Source organism: Cricetulus griseus, chromosome 2 (assembly GCF_003668045.3).
Source record: "Cricetulus griseus strain 17A/GY chromosome 2, alternate assembly CriGri-PICRH-1.0, whole genome shotgun sequence".
Taxonomy (NCBI): Eukaryota; Metazoa; Chordata; class Mammalia; order Rodentia; family Cricetidae; genus Cricetulus; species Cricetulus griseus.
This window is the reverse complement of record NC_048595.1, coordinates 336,940,048-336,962,358: the sequence shown is the minus strand read 5'-3', so window position 1 is coordinate 336,962,358 and position 22,311 is coordinate 336,940,048. Positions and strand designations below refer to the sequence as shown.

At 41.7% G+C, this 22,311-nt stretch overlaps 1 protein-coding gene across 5 annotated transcripts in view; it reads left to right on the top strand.

Moving 5' to 3' along the window:
• The window catches only part of Nnt (nicotinamide nucleotide transhydrogenase), a 102,134-nt gene that overhangs the window by 1,381 nt on the left and 78,442 nt on the right, over positions 1-22,311 (top strand). For 2 of the 5 annotated variants that reach the window (XM_027401410.2, XM_035440579.1), the window contains exons 2-3: positions 12,431-12,534; positions 19,634-19,836. In XM_027401410.2, the coding sequence (XP_027257211.1) occupies positions 19,686-19,836 (151 nt within the window). In that variant the 5' untranslated portion in view covers positions 12,431-12,534; positions 19,634-19,685. Of the gene's footprint in view, positions 1-12,430; positions 12,535-15,269; positions 15,424-15,622; positions 15,642-15,756; positions 15,914-19,633; positions 19,837-22,311 lie in introns of those variants that run through there. The other 3 variants (XM_027401408.2, XM_027401411.2, XM_027401409.2) reach the window with 3 other exon arrangements.

Sequence of the window (22,311 nt, the reverse complement as noted above, 5' to 3'; positions counted from 1 at the left end):
GTTACTTCTTGCTTAACCTTCTTCAGTTAAGACCCCAAACTCTTCAAAATCTGAAAGTGAGTTCTTACTCAAGCAGTTGTCCCATGCCTGTGCCCGGCTTTTGATTATTGCCCCTTTGTTTCCGTTTAACATTTTTTTTTTCTTGGTGGGTACTAAAATTGAACACAGGGCCTTGTGGATGCTAAGCTTGTCCTTCACTACCGAGCACACTGCCAGCTCCTCCCGTTAAAGCTTTCCTGGTGGATAGTCACCTTTTCTAACACAGACATTACTAGTGAGTATATGGTCATTCTGCATCAGAGAATATTTATGAGCTTCTTGTACTAGGGAATTAACTCAGAGACATCCTTGGCCATCTCCCTATTTGCTGTTGTGTAATTTTAGCCCTGTTCTTAGGAAATATTAGAGATGGACTTGGGGGTAACGCAAATGAATTTAATTTGTAATGTGTAACCAACATTTATCGAAGATTTTTAATCACGAATCTGCTACTGTTTTAAGAGTCTTGTCTTTATCACTTTATATAGTCCTCATATCCTGTGGGGAAGACATTCTAATATGCTCATTTTACAGAAAATATGCCAGGATATTGCTGAGACTCAGATTAGTCTGGGGACTATTGTAATGCTAACCTCCAGGTACTGGATACTGCATGACAGTAAGAGGCCACAGGAAAAAAAATAAGAGTACAGTGTGGGGCTCACTGAAAATCACTAGAAAAGCTAGAAAAGCTCTTCCTCTTCATTTATACATTGCTTATTGATTTGCAGCAAAAGGAATATAGAAAAACTCCATTCCAAGAGGTGGAAAGTGTGGTGTGCACTGTCAGAAGGGGACCTGCCACAAACTAGGGCCAAGGTACCTTCCCTTTACCTGTGCTTAGGAGGTGTTCTCCAGGAAGCCTTCATGAAGTTGCTAGACTCTCCCTTGAGACAGTTGTGCTCTGAGAGGGTGTTATCATGGAACCTTTGCATGCTAGATTGCTAGAATTTTTGTTTGTTAAAAAAAAAAAACTTTCTTATATGAGCTAGCTTGTTAGAGCCCATTCCCTATGGTAGGATGCCATGCTCAGTCTTAATGCATAGGAGAGGGGTCAGGCCCTGCCCCAATCTGTTGTACCAGACTATGTTGACTCCTCATGGCAGCCCTTACCTGTGAAGAGGAGTAGACTGAGGGTGGGCTAGGGGAGAGGTGAGGGGGGTAGGAGGAGATGAAGGGGGATGGGAGGAGGGGTAGGAGAGAGAATTGTGGTTGGAATGTAAAATGGAATCAAAAATAAAAAAAATAATAAAAACCTACTTCTTTACTGAACTATCTCTTTGAAGTTAGATAGTACCTTATCTGTACTTTGAGGTTACTGGTTCTCAGTCTGTGGATCATGACCCCCAGGTTCGCATGACCCTTTCACAGGGCTCACATATCAGATATCCTGCATATCAGATATTTACATTCTGATTCATAACAGTAGCAAAATTACAGTTATGAAGTAGTGACAAAATCATTTTATGGTTGGGGGCCACTACAACATGAGGAACAGCCACAGCTACACAGAGAAACCCTGTCTCAAAAAAACAAACAACTACAAAAATACAGTTCCTTAATCAAAGAGATACAGACTTAAGCTGCCACCTCCCAGCATGAGGAACTGCATTAAAGGCTTGAAGCATTAGGGTGGTTGAGAACCACTGTTCTAGGTTCTGGCCCAGTACTTGGTCTACATAATCTTCAAGCTGTAATGGTATTAAATACAATAGACTTGCCTTTCCTTTCGTCACCATTATAATTACAGTGATGAAGACTGGTTTTTAAAAATGACTTCAGGTTCATCAGTGGACTTCATGGGAATAGAAAGAGCATCTTTCAAGACCCCCTAATGAGAAAATTTTCATAAATATGAAGGAGGAAATATTTGCAAGGCATATATTTAACATGTATGTAGGAAATATGAAGAACCATTAAAACCCAACTATAAAAACAAAACAAAACAATCCAATTAGAGAATGGACATATTGCATTTATAGAACAAGGAAAAACCTGCATGAATAGATAGTTCACTGAAGAGAATATACAGGGAACATTTAAGTTCATGAAAAATGTTCAACATAATTAGCCACTAGTTACTGAAAATGAAAACTAATGACATTTCAATATTCACTTACCAAAAAGACAAAATCAAAAACCAAAAACAACCCACCCAGTAGCTTATACCGTATTTCAGAGGAAGATTGGGGAAATCAGGCAGTGTGTGGCAGGGTCAGTTTTCTGGCAAGTAGAACTTTATAGGGTGATTTTGAGGCTATGAGTGTGAAACCAATGTAATGGAGACCCCAGGAAGTTGGAGATGCCAGAAATATAGACTATCTAAGAAAAGCAGCATAGCCAGCTACTCCCTGGACCCCACAAAAAGAATAATAATGCAGGGCTGGAGAGGTAGCTAAGTGGTTAAGGATGCTTGCTATGCATGCATGAGAATGGGAGGGTTGGAATTCGGATCCTAGCACCTATGTAGCAAGCCAGGACCCAAGCATGCCTATAACTTCAGCATTGTTGGGTATGAAGACAGGAGGGTTGCTGGGGTTTGCTAGGTACTGGCTAGAACAAAAATTGTGAGCTCTAAGTTCAGGGAGAGATTCTGCCTTAAAGAACTAAGGTGGAGAATGATGGGATACTCAGTACCTTTCTCTGGCCTCTGCATGTACACACACACATATATCACTCACTCACACACACAACTTTGTACACATATTGTCTCCCATACACAAACAAAAGACCACATGGGCTGCAACTGGAAAGGCAATGATGGCAGGACTGCCCAAGCACTGTAGAACTCAGATGGTGCCACCATGTGCCTCAGCTCCCAGACATGGAACTTATGAGACTTAATATTTACCCTTCAGGGTTTTGTCTTTGCCATGGTCCCATTTTCTATTCTTCAGCTCTATTCTTTTTTTGAATGGGAATATTTAGTCTGTGCCATTTTATACTGGATTAATGTGATCTTTATTATACAAGGAGATTTAGACTCAAATCATTTTGAGTCTCAGAGATGTTGAATTTGGGTTTTTGAACAATGTTGAAACTGATGAGACTTTGGGGACTCTTAGAAATGAATTTAAAGCATTTTGCATTGGTATGAAAATATGCTTCTTGGGTGGGAACAGAAATGCAATCTGAAGATTTTAATATGTAATATTACACCCGCCCCCACCCCCCACTCACACATACTATGGTGAAGCCTTGGCTCCCAGCTGGAGGGAACTATTTTGGGAGCTAGTGGAATTTTTTTTTCTTTTCTTTTCTTTTTTTCTTTTTTTTTTTTTTTGAGACAGGGTTCCTCTGTGTAACAGTCCTGGCTGTCCTGGAACTCGCTTTGTAGACCAGGCTACTCTCAAGCTCACTGAGATCTGCCTGCCTCTGCCTCCCCAGTGCTGGAATTAAAGGCATGTGCCACCACCGCCCGACTGAGATAGTGGAATTCTTAGAAGACAGGGCTTAGCCAGAGAAATTAGGTCATTTAGGGATAGGCCTCTGGGGGCTCCCAACTGCCCTTTTTCCTCTTGTACCCCCTCTTTGCTTCCTGGTTGCCATAAACCGATCAGCTTTTCTCTGTTATCTTTCCTCCATGACATTTGCTCCTTGTCGTGGGTCTTAAAGCACCAAAGCCAGCCAGCCATGAACTCTGATAATTCAGAAACTGAGCCATAATCTTTCCTCATTTAAACTGTTTTTCAGGTAATTTGTCACTGTGCTAGAAAGTTTTATTACACAATAAACCTTGCTGCATCTTACTCAGTCATTCCTAGCTGATTCAATTCATAACCACCACAGTGAATTAAATGCCATTATCAATGAATGGAGGCATCATTAAGGAAGAGAAGAAGAATTAGCTGACGTGTCTGTCCTCATGGGTCTCATCTGTGTAAATTATCTTTCTCTGCGGGTCTCTTGGGTTCTCTGTGAAATACTTCAGCCTGTTAGCACTGGAGACTTCTGGATCAAGGAAAAGTCTCTGCTGGCCAAGAATGCTACCTGAGATCTCTCCAGTATCTACTGATACTTGTTTAATGTTGATTTATTATCTGCATTGTAAACTCCATGAGATTAAAATGTTGTTTATTTACTTGTTCATTCACTCAGCAAATATTGTTGCATGGCTGCTTTTCACTAGACACAGTCCCAGGAGCTAATCACATGTTAATTATAATATGAGATTGATGGGTGTGAGACCTATGAGAGTGAAGCTAGGAGACCTATTTGGTGTTGGTTATAGAAATTCATATAGAACAATATGGTGGTTACTGAGGTAGCAATAGTCTATTGGGGGGGAAAGTCAAATTGGGTGGATTCTCAATGAGCAATTGCCAGATTGTGTGTTATACATTAGTGAGAAGTCATGGATGAGTATAACTTACAGGATTCTGGATTGGTGCCCCAGCCATAAGCAGAATACCGGAAGGGCACAGGTTCAGGAACACGGGGACTTTTATTCCATTTGGACATTCCATTTCACATCTGAAGTACCCAAGCAGAATTGCTTAATGGGCAGTTAAGTTTAAGCGTTAGAGCCCAGAGGACTGTTGGGTGGGTGAAGGAATTGATGGCTAGACTCACAAGAACAAATGAGATTGCATGATGCCTTAGGGTTTACTATTGCTGTGAAGAGACAACATGACCATGGCAACTCTTATAAAGAAAACATTTCATTGAGAGTGGCTTGCTAACAGTTTCAGAGGTTCAGTCCATTATGGTCATTAAGGGGAGCATGGCTGTATGCAGGCAGTTATGGTGCTGGAGCGGAGAGTACCACATTTTGCAGGCAACAGGAAGTAGACTGACTATCACACTGAGGGAAGCTTGAGAAAGAGACCACAAAGCTCATTCCCACAGTGACATACTTCCCCCAACATGGCCACCCCTCCTAATAGAGCCACTCCCTTTGGGGGGCATTTTCTTTCAAACCACCACACATGCCAAATGTATAAAGGCAGGAAAAGAAAAGAGACATCTAATTTAGCAGCTTTACGAAGGAAAAAGTTTTGTTTTCTTTATATAGAACTGAAATTGAGCCAGGCATTGGCTCAGCACTGGGGAGGCAGAGGCAGGTGAATCTCTGTGAGTTCGAGGTCAGCCTGGTCTCCAGAGCGAGTTCTAGGACAACCTCCAAAGAAATACATAGAAACCCTGTCTCGAAAAAACCAGAAAAATAAAAAGAACTGAAATTGAGAGGCTAGCATAAAACAGAAGGTTGAAAAGGAACTCCAAGAGTGTCAGTTGTTGCAGAGCTGTCAAATAATAGGATGATAGAGTCCATGACAGTGCCCCTTGTCTGTGATTAAGCACTCCAGTGCCTACACCGGAGGTCTCTTACCTGAAGTCATTAAGCAATGGAATAAAACTACCCTTGAGAATCTGATGCACATGAAAGTTTACTATGTTAAATTTGCATATCGAGAGAACCTAACAGCAAAAATTATGGCTAATATTTACATGCTTATGTTTCAAGTAAATACTTTGCATTGATTATATCTCACTTAATCTTCAAAACAACCCTATAAAACAGGTACTATGTTCCATTATATGTATAAAAATATGGAATACAATTCTTTGAGTGTGAAATGTCCCCCCATAGGCTTGTGTGTTTGAATATTTGGTCCTCACCTGGTGCCTAGCAGTGGACATTGCCACTACAGATGGACCTCGAGGATTATATCCAGCCCTACTTCCAGCCCAGGTGCTCTTACTTGGTTGTTGAGCTCCTCTGTCACATGTTCCTACTGCTCCGAACACTGATAGCCTTTCCATACTGTGGTGGACTGTGTTTTCTCCAATCAGGGAGCTAATTATATGCAAAATAGAAATTCTTCCTCCTCTAAATTGCTTCTGTTGGGTATTTGGTCACAGTGATGAGAAAATTGAATAAACACTGCTCAAGAGCCATACTTGGCGATCGTTCTTGTTCTAGGTAGAATCTACAAGCTTAAATGCTACACAAGACGTCCAAAATAAATGGACCACAGAGACACAAAGCATCTTAGTCTCACTGAGGTCTATTTCTTACTATAAGCCAATAAGGAGGCAACTCAGTGGTGTTCTAATAGTAGTCAGAATAATATAGATTTGTGAGTAACTTGGTTGCAAGTAATTTTTAGTATTAGCAAATATAGAGAATGTAGACAGGTTTACTTAATTTTGATTAAATCAGAGGAAAGGATGGAATTAAAACCAAAACACAGACAAGAGTATGTCAGCTAAAGACAAATGAAGCAAAGGAATTCACCAGGGAAAAGGGTCATCATTGAAGGAGTAAAAGATGACAGGTCTCAAATTCAAAGACGAGGAGGCAAGCATAATCAGAAAGGATGAGAAGTGTGTGGGGGACTGAATATCGGGTCCCAGGCTCTAGCTGTCGTGGCCCGGCTTGTCTCAGCTTTAACCCACAACAGAAGTGAACACTAAGAAATAGAAACAGATGCGTGTAGTGCAGGAGTGGTCTCCTTGTCCTCAGTAAGGAAGGAGGAAATGTCTGCTAAGATGGAGGATGGTAGACTTGTCAGACAGGGAGTTTGAGGGAAGTAGCAATGGCTGTAAGGGCTTCTTGGGGAGAAAGGAAGTGCCCATAGGAGACCTGCCAGCTGCTGCTAATGCCAAGCTGAGATTGGGTGCTGCAGATTTAAAGAGAGAACTCTCCAAGTCATCCCCTGACCACCTGATGAACTGACAAACCTGTTAGTGGGAACCCAGCTGCATTGTGCCACTGAGGTTCTGGACTGCAAACTGTTCATGGTCAAGGCTAGATTGAGAAGGGTTGAGGAAGAAAGGCAGGTGATAGAAGGAAAAGTGGGGATCAGAATCAGAAATAAGGAGCCTGGAAATAAAGGGGTAGCCAGAGCCTGAGCTATAAGAGTAGAAAAATTTAAAGGAACTATGAATGAATAATTATAATATTCAATATTATAATTACACAGGTCAACTAATTGAATGGAGTGCTTGCTGGCCAGAAAGAGGTAATATAATAGCTGGGACTACTCACCTATCAGATGATGAACATAGTCAAAATTTTTCATCAAAGGAAATGGAGTATTAATGTTTAATACATAAATATCAACCATGAGGTCTTTTGTTTCTGGTGTATTATGTGTCCATATCTCTCTAGCTCAGTCTACACACTTGCCCTTTTATTGACAGGTGGTCCAAGTCAGTGTATTCTATTAATTCTTTAAAAAAAATGTGTATGGGTATTTTGCTTGCATTGATGTTTGCGTACCAGTTGCATGCCAGTGCTGGCAGAGGCCCTAAGCAGTAGTGGGGTCCCCAGGAACTGGAGTTACATATTGTGAGCCACCATGTGGTTGCTGGGAATTGAGCCCTGGTCCTCTGAAAGAGCAGCCAGTTCTCTTAACTGCTGAGACATAAATCTAGCCCCTCTTCCTTCTGTCTTAACTCCTATAATATACTCACGTATTTTCTTAGTTTTAAGAAGTATTTGCTGACTGAATAATGAAGCTACATATTCCTTTAGGTATGGATAGCCTTTAAATGAGTAATATGAAATGCAAGCCCTTATGTGAAAAAAACTTATGTGTAAGTGCAGAAACCAGACAGGTAGATAATAATAATGCAGGGTAGATTGAATGTTTATGTCCCTCCTGTATAATGTTAGAAACAAAGACAGACATGTTTATGTCTTTCCACAATAACAGAATTTATTAAATAACAATATATCCACACACTGCATCACTTTTATTGACTGCAATTTGCAAAGCATTCCTGGTTTCCCTTAATAGCTGGCCATTGGCCACGGCATTGTTGGAGGAGTTCAGTGGACTTACTGGAGGGGGCAGAGAGCTGAGAGTGATGCAGAAAGCCACTGCAGTGTTTAGATATTAATGAACCCGGCTGGAGAGCTGCTGGAGGTACTGAGGAGCAGAGGCTGCAGGATTGCAGGACTGGGTTTAGCTGCAGAGTTGAAATGAACTACAGAGCCAAGGTACAGGACAGTGGAAGAGGTAGAGGCCAGGCACAAAGAGATGAATGGATGAACATGAATGGAATGATAATAAGTGAAGCCGGTAATGTCAGTGGTGGGGACTGAGGTTGGAAAAGCTGCTCTGAGAAAGGAAGCTGATTAGGAAAGAAGGCACTTATAAGAGACCTGCTGGTTGCTCCTGAAGCCAGCCAGCCATAGAGTAAGAGTAAAAGTGAGATATACAGAAGAAAAGGAAAAAGCTCAGAGGTAAAAGGTAGCCAGGTTAATTTAAGAAAAGCTGGCTAGCAACAAGCTAAGCTAAGGCCTGGCATTCATAAGTAATAATAAGACTCTGCATGTGATAGGCAGCCCCCCCCCAAAAAAAACAAACAAAAGAGCAAAAACAAAGCACAACAGTGGGCTCTTGGCTCTGTTGTTCCTGCATCATGATGTGGCAGAAAGCATCTGCAAGAGCAGAACTTCTTATCTCATGGTCCTTGCAAAGAAAAGAGAAAGACACAAAGGGCCCAGGGACAAGACATAGCCTTCAAAGACTTGCCTCCAAATGAGCCACCTCCTCCCAGCAGGCCCCACCTCTTAGCAACGCATTCAGGACAAACTCATCAGTAGATCAACCCATCCTTATGACTCATACCTTTCAAAATGGCACTTCTCTGAGGACCGGGCCTTCAACACACATGAGCCTTTTAGGAAATGGTGCTTCATCTTCAAATCACAACAATGGCATATGCTTTTGCATTCGTATACCCATTATAGAAAATTAGGAAACATAACATTCCTAACAGTCAGTATGGATCTATATGTAATTTTCAGGTTTCTGAGGTTTAAGCCCCTGTTGTGGAATATTTGTATATTATGTTAAAATGTATTGCTGTGATTGGTGTAATAAAAAGCTGAATAGCCAATAGCTAGGCAGGAGGTCTAGGCAGGACTTTTGGACATAAAGAGAAGATGAGATAATTGAAGAGTAGGGAGATGCCAAGGAGACCTGGAGGGAGTTGGACATACAGAATGAAAGAAAGGTAAAAAGCCATGAAACAAAATGTAGATTAATATAAATGGGTTTATTTAAGTTATAAGAGCTAGTGGACAAGCCCAAACTAAAGCTGAGCTTTCATAATTAATAAGTCTCTATTATTTGGGAGCTGGCTGGTGGGACAGAGAAAGACTAGTTAAAAACCCCTAAAGTAGTTATTCCCCGAAACTATTTAAAAATGACTGAATTAATGCCATTTTGTCCTCTCCCCCAAAAGCCATCACAGGGAAGATGTCGCAGCTGATATATCATCTAGCCGTAGAATGTTTGAGCCATGCAACCCTTAGAGTGAACCTTGACCACTCAGGAGAAAAAGACAAGCAGGGAGAGGATCTGACCAGCACTAGGACAAATACTTTGGAAACTCTGGAGCAGAGAGTTGTAAAATCCTTGTCTCTAAGTTCAGGATGGCTTCCTGAACCAGTAACATTTGCTTCCTCTGCTTTAGAAAAGCCCCATCAATGAGAAACCTCCCAACAAATTATACCACAGGTAAAGAAGTACTACCTGATACTTTAAATAATTTGGCTATATGTTACATTTATCCCTTGTATGATGAGAATCTTTGGAACTTAATGTGGTGGGTTATTTGTACACTGTGAAGATGTATTGCTGTGATTGGTGTAATAGAAGCTGAACTGGCCCAATAGCTACGTACGTATGAGAGATAGGCAGGACTTCCAGGGGCGGAGAGACAAGAAGAAGGGGGAGTCGCCAGCCAGAGGTGGAGGAGTAGCATGGGCAATGTGGAGAGATGAGGTATCCATGCAATAGAATGTAGATTGAAATAAATGCGTTATTTTAAGTTATAAGAACTAGTGGGACAAGCCTAAGCTAAGATTGAGCTTTCATAATTAATAGTAAGTCTCCATGTCATTATTTGTGAGCTGGCCGCCCAAAGAAAAGTCCAACAATAACTTAGTCTCAGAATAATCGTAAGAGTCAATATATTATTTTTCTAACTTAGACATTATGTAAAGATTCAGCAAATTAAAAACATTTCATTGGTTCATACATCTTTCTCCTAGGTTTTTTTAATTAAACATTTTATTTCAAGGTAGTCATAGATTTCCAAGAAGTTGTATTGCTTAAAAGCGAAAACCTCTGTACTTGTTTCCTGGCTTCTCTCAGTATTAGCATCCTACAAAGATATAGGACAGTTTCACAGCTCAGGTTTTGTCTGTCATTGGTACAGTGAAACTACAGGACATCTCTAGTACCACAGGAACCCCTTGGTTACCTTTTTATAGTCACATCTACTTCTCCCATACCCACTCCTTCTTTAAATCCTGGTCACATGAATCTATTCTGAATTTCTATAATTTTGTATTTTCAAGAATGTTTAAAAAATGAAACCCATGTTATATAACCTTTGAGGTTGGCTTTCTTTTAGCATATTTGAAATTCATCCAAGTTATGTCTTCCTTTTCTTTTTTCAGTAATATTTCATAGTAGTCATGTACAACAGTCTCCCAGGTAGTAGTCCATTTAGCCATTCACTATTCACTAGGAACACCTAGACTGAATTACTACCAACTTTCATGTTTATGTTTTTGTGAGAGAATAAATTCTTATTTCTCTTGAATAAATGCTCAGAAGTATAATAATTGCTAGGCTATATGGAACTGTATGCTTAGTCTCTCGCCTACATTTCTGTCTTAGGGTTTCTATCTCTGTGAAGAAACAGCATGACTATAACAACTCTTTTTTTTTAAAATTTTGCATTTCTTATTTATTATTATTATTTTATGTGTATTGGTGTGAGGCTGTTGGATCCCCTGGAACTGATATTATAGACAGTTGTAAGCTGTCATGTGGGTGCTGGGAATTGAACCTAGGTCATCTGGAAGAGCAGCCAGTGAACAGCTATTAACCACTGAGCCATTGCTCCAGCCCACTATAACAACTCTTATAAAGGAAAACATTTAATTGGATGGCTTATAGTTTCAGAGGTTTTGCCCATTATCATCATAGATCAAGAAGTAAGAGTTTTACATCTTGATCCACAGGCAGCAGAAGGAAACTGTCACACTAGGCCCTGCTTGAGCATATAAGACCCCAGAGCTCATCCCCCAGTAACACACTTCCTCCAACAAGTCCACACCTACTCTAACAAGGCTATATCTCCAAATAGTGCCACTCCCTGTGGGCCAAGCATTCAAACACATGAGTCCAGGGCCATTCCTATTCAATCCATACCTTTGAAATTAGTTTTTTGTTTTGTTTTGTTTTTGTTTTTTAAGACAGGCTTTTATTTTGGTTGTGAGCTTAGCCTTTAACAGATGAGTTATCCCTCCAGCCCAAGACAGGGTTTTATGCTGTCACTCAGGCTGGCCTGGAAGTCAGTATGTAGCTCCCTGCTGGCTTTGAACTCAAGGGACTCTTTCTGCTGCAGCCTCCTCAGTGCTTGGATTTTAGGTGTGAGGACACCATGACCAGCTTGGGGACTTTTGGCTGCTTTTAAAAAGACATTTTTTATGGTTTTGAAGGCATATGCTACAAGTCTGAATGAAACTCAAAGGAAGGTAGGAGAAGCAAAGCTTAAGTAGCATTTTGAACTAAGGCTGAAAATGCACCCAACTAAAAGGTCATGTTATCGGCTGATCAGGTCTCAAAGGTAACATGCTGTCTGTTTTCAGAAGTCACATTTGTCAATCCCTGTCTGGGTTAGTGTCAGATCCCCAGTTTCTTCCTCTTGTGGTAAGTTCTTTGGTTGGTATATGGTGCTCAGGGAAAGCCTGTGTGCATCTGCCATTTACTCTGACTAGAACTACCTCAAAAGGATCAGCCTTTCAGTTCCTCTTCTGCTGTCTGCAGTCTCTCTGAAGAGTAATCTTTAAATATGTTAAACAAGTATTTCCGGGTAGCCTAGCTTGAGCTCCCTCATGGTAATGTGTTACAGTAATCCAAAGATGCTAGCAGAGTCTATCCTCTATTGTTTTCTCAGGTCCCCAAAGATACCATTTATCTTGATTTTTTTTTTTTTTTTTTTTTTTTTTGAGACAGGGTTTCTATGCATAGCTCTGGCTGGAACTCGATTTGTAGACCAGGCTGGCCTCAAACTCACATAGATCTGCTTGCCTCTGACTGGGATTAAAGGCATATACCACCACTGCCTGGCAATATCATTATCTTTATATTAAGTTTTTATTTTTTTTTGTTTTAAGTATTTATTTTTGTTTGTTTTTTTGAGACAGGGTTTCTCTGTGTAGCCTTGCTGTCCTGGGACTCACTCTGTAGGTCAGGCTGGCCTTGAACTCATTAGAGAAACACCTGCCACTGCCTCCTGAGTGCTGGGATTAAAAGTATGTGCCATCATCACCTGGCAAAGATTTGTATAATTAGCACTTACCACACAACTCTGCTAAATTAGTTTTCTTTTTTTTTTCTTTTTATTATTTTAACAGGCCCAGCCATCCTATGTTGCTCTGGTGCATCTCCAGCTCCCAGGCTCATGGTAGTCCCCTGCCTCAGACTCCCCAGGAGCTGATGCCACCTTAACCAGCAAAAGGTAGGTTTGTGGATGCTCACAGTGATTCCTAATGTAGGTGCTTTTACTTAAATAGATGAAACTGTCAGTTGGTGGTGTGCTGGCTGTTTGGTGTCAGTTTTCTTCCAGTTTTAATATTGACTAGCATCAGTTCAGTTAGTTCATGAATATATTTATTTCCTGAGGTCAAACACTCCTGATTGGTCGTCCTAAAACACTTAATTTCAACATCTTGCCTCTTTTGGCAAGTGCTTTGAGCCACACTCCCCAGCCCTAAAGATGATTCTTTTAAACCTGCCAAGTTTGTGATTGTTAGATATTACCAACTAAGATGTTTATCTCATGGAGCCTTTCAATTAGCCAAGAACAATAATCACTTTTTTTTTCTTTTCTTTTCTTTCTTTTTTTTTGGACACGTCCTTCTGCCTGGCCCAGTACTCACTATGTAGCCAAAGCTAACTTGGGGCACTCCTCTTGACTTAGCCTCCCAAGTGTTGGGATTACACATATGAACCATGCATACCCAGTTTAACCGCTATATTCATAAAAGGGAAACTTGAAATAGTAAACCGCTGACAAAAAATAATAACTGTGATAAAAATATATTAAATTAGTTACTTTTTGGCCTGGCTTTAACTAGATGTCAGGTCTTGGTAACAAGTTATCGCTGGAGTTCAGTATTTATTTAAATTTCTTTTTCAGTCAGGGTCTCATGCATCCCAGACAGGTCTTAGAGTTCAATGTTTAATTAATAGCACATCTTCTCAGCTTCAGTTTGCACTTTTGAGTGTTAGGTACCTCTTTGGTTTTCCGGCTTTAAAGTTGATGGTAATAGTATGTTGTGAATCTGATAGATTTTCTAGAAGATAATACTATCTTTAAACCTTTGTTGGCCTAAAAGTCTCCTAAATTTCGCAGGATTTAAATTTATATGTATCCCAACGATAACAAATGCTGATGTGGATGTGAGTAAATGGGAAACCTTATACACTACTGATGGGAGTATAAACTAGTGTAGCCAGTTTTGAAATCAGTCTGGAATTTTCTCCCCTAAACTAGAAATAGGACTCAGCCATACCACTCCTGGGCATATATCTTAAGTGTGGTTGTTTGAATAGAAATGGCCCCCATAGGTTCATGTATTTCAATGTTTGGTCCTTTAGGGAGGGGTGCTACTTGAGAGGGATTAGGGGGTGTGGCCTCTTGGAGTAGGTGTGGCCTTGTTAGAGTCTTTGGGAGTAGGTTTGGGGATTTCAAAAGCTCAGACCAGGCCCAGTGTCTGGCTCTTCCTGCTGCCTGCAGATCCGGACCTAGAACTCTCAGCTACTTCTGCCTGCCTGCCACGGTGCTCCCCGCTATGATGATAATGGACTAACCCTCTGAAACTAAGCAAGCCCCAATTCCACGCTTTCTCTCATGAGGCCATGGCGTCTGCTCACAGCAACAGAGCCCTGTCTAGGGAATCTGTATCCTACTAGAGGGACACTTGCACATTCACTCTCACTGATGCACTATACACAAAAGCTGGGAAGTGGAATCAGCCTAGATGTACATCAGTTGAGGAATGGGTAATGAAAATGAGCTACATGTGCAGAATGTAAGTTTATTCAGCTGTTAAGGAAAATGAAATTATGATATTTGCAGTTTAATGGGTGAAAGAGCAAGGCAACCCCCGGCCCAGAAAGGCAAATGCTGTATGCTTTCTCTCACATGCAGATCCTATCCTCAATTCTTTAGTTCTGTGTGTTTAACTTGGAGCACCTCAGAGAGCCAGGAAACTAGAAAAGGCCAGTGGGGTTCCCCCAAGGGAGGAGGGGTGATAGAACATTTTGTAAAATGAAGGTGGGGAAATATTGCTTGTGGAACAGTTCCAAGAGGGAGATAGGAAGAAGGAACAGGGCAGGGGAGTGTTAATCAAAATGAAGGGAAGGAATATGAAAAAAAACCAAACAATACTAAGAAAGCAATTTAAAAAAACATAAAAGGGAGTGTGGAGGCAGATGCCTTTCAAGGTTAGATTTGCTGGTTGTAGAAGAGCCTTGTATCGTATTTTTAAAACACCGGGCTGAGTTGACTTTGGATTGCAGTGGAGACTCTCTCTCTCTCTCTCTCTCTCTCTCTCTCTCTCTCTCTCCTCTCTCTCCTCTCTCTCCCCTCTCTCCTCTCTCCTCTCTCTCCCCTCTCTCCTCTTTCTCCCCTCTCTCTCCTCTCTCCCCTGTCTGTCTGTCTGTCCTGGAACTAGCTCTTATAGACTAGGCTGGCCTGGAACTCACAGAGATTCGCCTGCCTCTGCCATCCCAGTGCTGGGATTAAAGGCGTGCGCCACCAATGCCGGATAAGACACTTTCTCAAAGTAAGGGTTTCTCTGGGGGTTCAGTTATTTTTTAAAAGATACTGAATACCTATTTTTTTCTTCTGTCTGTTAAATATTTTAGTTAAAAAAACCCACCAATATTACACTGATATTTCCTGTCGATTCAGCGTTTAATAAGTTTAATCAGACTGCACCTGCAGAACAAGTAACAGACCCTAATCACTAACTACTGAATAGGTCGTTATGTTTTGAATTTACTTAGTCAGGAACGCGGGACAGAGTCAACTACGGGTACATTCCAGACGCTGCCTATGTTAACAGTAACACAGGGTTTCCTCTTGGCTGGCTTCGTTGTTGGAAGCCAAATACGCACATGTGTGTTCATTTTCAGGCCTTGACTTCGTTGGTGAGGAATTTAACCCCACCTCCCGTCCAGAATGGAAAAACAACACCCCCATTCCCGCCCTCGGCTTCCTCCCGCTTTAGTCCTCTCCAGTTACAGAAGTTCGGATTTTTTTTTCCTAGAGAGCTAGACGAAAGTCCGGCACCAAGAGTGGAGTTCAGAGTATCCATTTATTTGTTCTGCTGGGACCCGGGTGAGGAAATCACACTTTGTAACTTAGTCTCCAGGGGGAGAAGAGGCATGAATTCCTAAAAACTTGAGTTGCAGTGCTTGGCACCAGGTTTGATTGACAGAGACCGATTGAGCAAGAGCAAGGGGGCGGGGCTGCGGGCCGGGGGCCCCGGTTGAGACAAAGGGGCTTCAGCGGTCACCCGGAGAGGAAGGACCCTTACCGGCTGCTGCGCTCTAAGGGTGCATTTGGTGGCGTCTCTTTTTCCTTTGCAGGGAGGGCGCCTGATCGAGCGAAACGGGCTTGGCAGGAGGCAGCGGGAGGTGGAGAGGGGGTGCCGAAAGGGGTCCGGGTGGGGGCAGTGCTGTGTCACGTGGTCGTCGCTGCCGCCTCAGGGTTGGGGCTGTTCTTCCGGGTTGGAGGCGCAGCACCGCGGGCCGAGCCCGGGTCCGCCAGCACAGCGTGGCGTTTGCTCGCAGCCTGGGGTCGCCAGCTGTCCTGCCTGCCGGTCCAGGTGAGGCAACCGGCCCTGCGGCGCCTGGGGGCTGCTGGAGAAGGCGGGCAGCCAGCGCTGACCCCAGGTCCCGCGGCGAAGGGGACCTGTCAGAGAGCAGAAGGGGGGCGGGGTCGGCAGAGTCTAGCAAATGGGGTGCAAAGGCTCCTGCAGGAGACAGGCAGGCGGAGAAGGAATACCATGCCTTCAGGGCCTTCTTTTTGTGTGTGTATTCGATTGGGGTGACCGGGTGACGTGGAAGGGAATGGAAGGGTGGATGTGGGAACAGGGTCCCGGCAGAGGACAGGCAACGAAGACAGCTGTTCAGGTGCAAATCTTGGATCCTGGGGTGAGGGTGGAAGCAAGGACTGCAAAAGTTGTACATGGCTATTTGGCCATAAGAGGAATCGGAAGAGAGGTCATAGAGGACTTTTGATGAGCGGTGGACCTAGAAGAATGGCAGCTGGACTCCCCTAAGTTGTACTTGAACCTTGAGAGTGTTCAGGCAGAGTGCCCAGTTGGGTACATAAGAAAAGGTGTGAATGTAGGTCAGGACTGAGTGGTGGTAGTGGGGTGCCAGGTTCTACAAGAATGGGGGTTGTATTGGCAACGCAGGAGAGTGGGGTGAGGGTATAGGCCTGGGCAGAGCTGGTTCAAACTTGAGAGGGACAATGACTACTATGTGGCCAGAGCCAATGGGCTTCCACAGGAGGTTATAAATAGCTGTCCAGTTGCACGTGCCAGCGGGTGGCAGTTTAGTTGCTGAGGGAGGGGCACCACCTGTGACAGGGGCTATGGCACCCGTGGCTTTGGGCGAGGTCATGCTGCCTGCCAGGGTAGGGTACTGTGTCCTTGTTGGTATGCCTAGCTTTTAAGAAGCATGACTTTGTTTGTGCTTGCAGGTGTCCTTTATTCGTCCTGTGGCTGTGTGCAGTCATTAGGAAACTTTGTCTAGAGGGATGGAGCTTACTTGCCCACTGAACCCCATTTTTTGGGCAAATGTCAGTTATTTTTCCGTTCTTATTTTAGTATTTTTATCCTATTTTTTTATTTTGAGACGAGGAAGATCTCACTCTGTAGCTTTGACTGGTTTGAAACTCTATGTATAACCCAGGCTAGCTTTGGAATTGATTTGATCCTCCTGCCATAACCTCTCCAGTCCCGGCATCTACAACTATGAGCCACCTCTCAGTTCCGTCCATTTTCTTTCTTTTTTGTTTATTGCAAGGACAGTTTAGGATTATTCTAGTATCGGCAAATAGTTTATCTTTGCTGATGGGATTGGTTTTCTACAAGGCTGCACAAACATTTTGTTTCCAAAGGAAAAGTTCTGAAACTCTGTTTCAGAAATCTATTGAAAAATGGTTCTAGGATCCCCAGACCTAGTCCTTTAAGCGTTCTGTCAAAAATATTAATTGACTTACTCTGTTTAGTGCAAGGCACTGGGCCAAGGATAATAGCTGTGAGTGGAACAACCAATCAGGAGTTTGTGTTCTTTAAATCCTCTACACAACCCTGTGATCAGGGCATTTTGGTTTAATCCTCACAACTCTATGAGGTAGGTTTTTACTATTATTCTGACCTTAAAGATAAGGAAATCAGGCACAAAGAAACTGGGTGATTCAAGAAGGTCACCCTATAATTGCAGAAGGGGCTTCCAACCCAGAGTTCATACTTATAGTCTTCTATGCTATCTTCTTTTGCTAGTTCAGGTGTTTGCCTTAGACTCTAGAATATTAATATTTGTTTGGGGAAGGTTGAGGATGTAGTTCAGTGGTACTGTACTTTCCTAGTATGTGTAAGGTCCTGGGTTTTATCCTTGGCAACACACACACACACACACACACACACACACACACACACACACACCTACCTATCTACCTACTGGGGAGGCAGTTATCCTTATAACTTACATCATGAAGCTTCATGAATGCTATACAAAGCAGGTATTATATTCTTTTAAACTTTGAGTTGCAAAATTATCCCAATGTTGAGTCAAGGCTTGAGAAATACATGGAAGATCAGGTAATTGAGAATTTTGAAGTGAAGAAAAAGGGAAAATGTGACATTTTTGGAATAAACATGAATTAGCCAATGATAAAATGGTTCAGATATTTTCTGAATCCCTTTCAGAACCATTTATATTTAAATTAGGGCAAGTGCAGTGGACTTTTCTTGCCAATAAACAACCTCCTGATATTTGCTTTATATGTTTAAGGCTTGAATAACTTTTTGTTTATTTAAGATTGGGCTCCTGATATATGGTGCCCCTATTAGAGATCTGTTCAACACCAAATTATTATTTTCCAAGTAGACAAGACAATCATGGATTTTCTAGAGTCTAAAAGGACTTAGCAAACTGCAGTTTTCTACCACTTTTGTTGGCTAATGGGTTGAGGCCCAAAGTATAAACAATCAGGAAGTGGCAGACTTGGGCCATGTAGGGCTCCATTAAGGCCAGTTTCATTGATTTGCTGATGAAGTCTGGGGAAGTTTGGCCAACACACTGAGAACAGTGGTTGCAGGAACATGGGATTGCCCGAGAAGAGAAAGGGCCTCTCAGATTCTGTCCTTGGGTCACATTTGTTGAATTAAAGGGCATCTGATTAATAAGCAACTCCTGCATTGACAATTCCTGTCACCAGTGTGCCCTCTTGGTGTTTTAACGAAGTTTATTTAGGAAGTTGTAGTAACAGCTCTGAGATTTAAAATGAGCTAAATACTTCTCTGATGCCTGGAAGAGTGCTTGTAGAGCCAGCTTGGATTGAATGGTTGGCCCAATGAGATTCCATGGCATGGATCAGCACCTACAGGCATAGTGGGTAATATTAGCCAGGTTTGACTGATAGGCTTTAGACCCTCTGCTTCTTCCCATTTTTGAAGCAAAGAGAAATGTAGAGGAATGTGGAGAGTATAGAGATGCCTTCTGTGCATCCCTGGTGATCTGTCAAACAGGGCAAAGGTGCTGAAGATACAACAACAAAGTGATACTTCAGCTAGTTCTGTTAGGATTGGTAATGAGTGGCCACATTTTGGCTAAATAAACTTTATTATAAAAAAACTTGCAAATAATACTGGCCACTGTTGAGAACCACTTCCAAAAGAGTTCACAGTTATATGCACATCTGCAAGCACAGCCTGAAGTAGTAAAGATATTATGAGATTTTTTTGAGTCTTATCCTATGCATATTTATTTTCTTGAGAGGTAAACATGAATATCTTGTTCATTTAGGCATAGATCAGGAGATCTTACTGGCAGAACTGAGTATTTTACTGCAGCAGATAGGATGACAATGTGTTTTGTATAATTTAGTGCCTACCAGTGCTTTTTTTTAAGATAACTTAGGGGAAATTCAAATGTAACTTGATTATATGTAACTTTTTGGAAAATATGTTGACTTAGAAGATAGCTTTAGTGCAAGATGTGGTTTAGCTCTGATGTGTGTATGCATACATACACACACACACACTTATGTGATTCAGGCTTGGAATTTGATGCTAAATTTATAATCCCAATTTTAGGTAGGAATTGGATTTCAAATTTTAAAAGCCAAATTCAAAACAATTTTTGAAGTGTTGTCTACAAGTAAAAGACTTGACAGCCAAACTCTTTGTAGATGGCAGCATACAAATGTCTTCCAGATATAGGCCTTTAGATGAGCAGTTTATATGGTTTATCATGCTCAAATGGCAAGGTAGTTTTTTCTTGGCATATAAACATTTCCTTTTCTTTCTTTTTAGAAATTCACCTTCAAAGATTCAGTGATTCGGAAAGCTGGGAGCACAAAGCAGCATGGCACATCTACTGAAAGCGGTGGTGACTGGCTGTTCATGTCCTTTCCTTGGCAACTTTGGGTCCTGTAAGGTTCTACCTGGGAAGAAAGGCCTTTTACGATCAATTCATATTCATCAGGCACTGTGGTGTAAATCACCTGTAAAACCAGGTAAAAATTTACTTCACTGTGTGCTTCAAGTCCTCGATGATACATGCAAGGAAAACTCAGTATATTTTTATGACCCCGGTACTTGTGGGTGATCATTATACACAGAAAACAAAATGAGCATTGTTTTTTTCTTCATATTTTCCACTTACAGAAATTCCATTGCCATTGCTAACAGAGAAGAAGAAAAAAAAAAAAAAGGTTAACTGGTTGTATTGTATTTGGGAGCCTTTTGCTCATAGTAACCATTTCTCCTAGCAGCCTTCCTTTGTTCCTAGAAGGTATTGGGGAATTGTGCCATATATAGTTCACCTCTGCTCAGGAGTTAGCAATGAAGTGTATTAACTCATTACAAGAATACTCCTTTATTTGGTAAAAAGCAACCCTACTGCAGTTCATGTCAGAAATGTTAGCCATCCTACATGCTGTTAATAGCTACTGTTGAGCTTGGTTTTTGTATCTGTTTATATATATGTCTGTGTGTCTTTGGACACATGGACAAGTAACCTCTGAGACCAGAAGTGGGTGTTTGGTTCCCTGTAGCTGGAGTTACAGGCAGTTGTTGGTGTCTTGATGTGGATTCTGGGAACCAAATGTGAATCCTCTGGAAGAGCAGCAAGCACTTTTTTTTTTTTTAATTTTTAGCCATGAAAAGTTTTATTTTACTTATGTAATATAATTTTGCTTATGTAATACAATTCTATTTCCCCTTTCTAAAATGCAGCAAGCACTCTTAACCACTGAGCCATCTCTCCAGCTCCACCATTACCACTTTTATCACTTGGGTTCAAACCATCATTCTCTGTCACTGAAGTGATGCATGAGTTCCCTAAATTGTTTGTGTGCTTTCAGCCTCTGCCCTCCTACTGTTCGTCCTGCACATGGTAATGCACATACCCTTCTAAAACTGTAAGAGCACACCAGTTCTTTCTTCAAAACCACTACTGTCTGCTTGGCTCTTAGAGAACAAGAATGAAGGTTTCCAGTGGCCCATCAGGTCTTCTCTGATAGGAGAAGTCTCACTTGTTTCTGTCTAGGTGCAGGCCAGATGGAGGAGAGGCTCAAGGGGTCACCTTCTAAGCTGAGTCACCTCTTGTAGCAGTCTTCCCAAGGCTTGTCCCAGCAACACTGCCACTCATTGGCCAGACCTTAAGCATGTGGACATTTGTCAGGAAGACTCAGACATTTAGTTTTTATTCCAGATGGCATTATGCCCAGCTAAGAATGGCATTTCATTCCTAAGATGAAAGAATGGCATGGATATTTCTTCTTTCTCTTAAGGCTTGCAGGGCTGTTGTCTAGTCACCAAGGAGCTCTGTTACCTTGAATAGACTTTGTAGCCACTCTCCGTGTTCTCAGATGACAAATCACTGTTGGCATCGTACCGTTTCCCAAGTTTATCTTCAAAAACTTCCCTTTAATCTGCTCTGCAAAGCCAGGTTACCTAGTGATAAAGCTGATAAGATAGAAGCAAATGAAGACTGTATTTGTGAATAAATCTATAGACATCAAGATCTCTGCATTAATATGTTCAATTTTTGATTTTTTAAAAAAAATTTTCTCAACTATTTTTAAAAAATATTCTTTTTCTATAATAAAATATTAATTATCACATTGAAAAGCATGAAAAGTAATTCCAGTCAGTGTGGTGATATATTGTTTGTGATCTAATAAAACTTGCCTAAAGATTAGAATGCCATAGAAGCCAGGCACACACCTTTCACCCCAGCAGCCACACTAGTTAGCCGTAGAGGCTGGGCAGTGGTGGTGGTGCACACCTTTAATCCCAGCACTAGAGAGGTATATAAGACAGGAACACAGGGTCTCATGCAGCATTGAGTCTCCAGCCACACTGACAGGATCACCCCGGCCTTGGTAGAGATAAAAAAATCTCTAGTGGTTGGCTGCTTTGCTTTCTGATCTTCAGCTTGAACCCCGATATTTTCTTTGGGTTTTTATTATTTGTGTTACAAGTCAGTATTCCAATTTTTTCAATTGCTTCTTTTCTTTCTTACCACCCCCACTTTTTTTTTTTTTTGAGAAAAGATTTCTCTCTATGTAATCCTGACTGTCCTGGGGCTTGCCATGTAGACCAGGCTGTCTTGCCTCTGCCTCCCTAATGCTTGGATTAAAGTTGTGTGCCACCATACCCAGCTTCTATTTTTATAGTAGGCTTGCTCAAAGAATGGGCTAGAGTTCATGCGCTATATTTGCTTGCTATGTCTCTTATGACATATAAAAGACTTTTTCATTACTGGAAATCAGACCCAGGCCTTCAAACATGCTGGCCAGGTATGTGACCTGCCCTCCTACTGTTCGTCCTTCACTTGGTTACATCCTCAGCCCCTCCTTCCTACTTTTCTCCCTTTACTCCTTGAAGAATACAGTTGTTACTTGGTAGAATTTCCAGTGTTCCAAATTTGACTGATAGAGTTCCCTTGATTGGTTCTGCTGAATCAGTTTCTCTTCCTCATATTT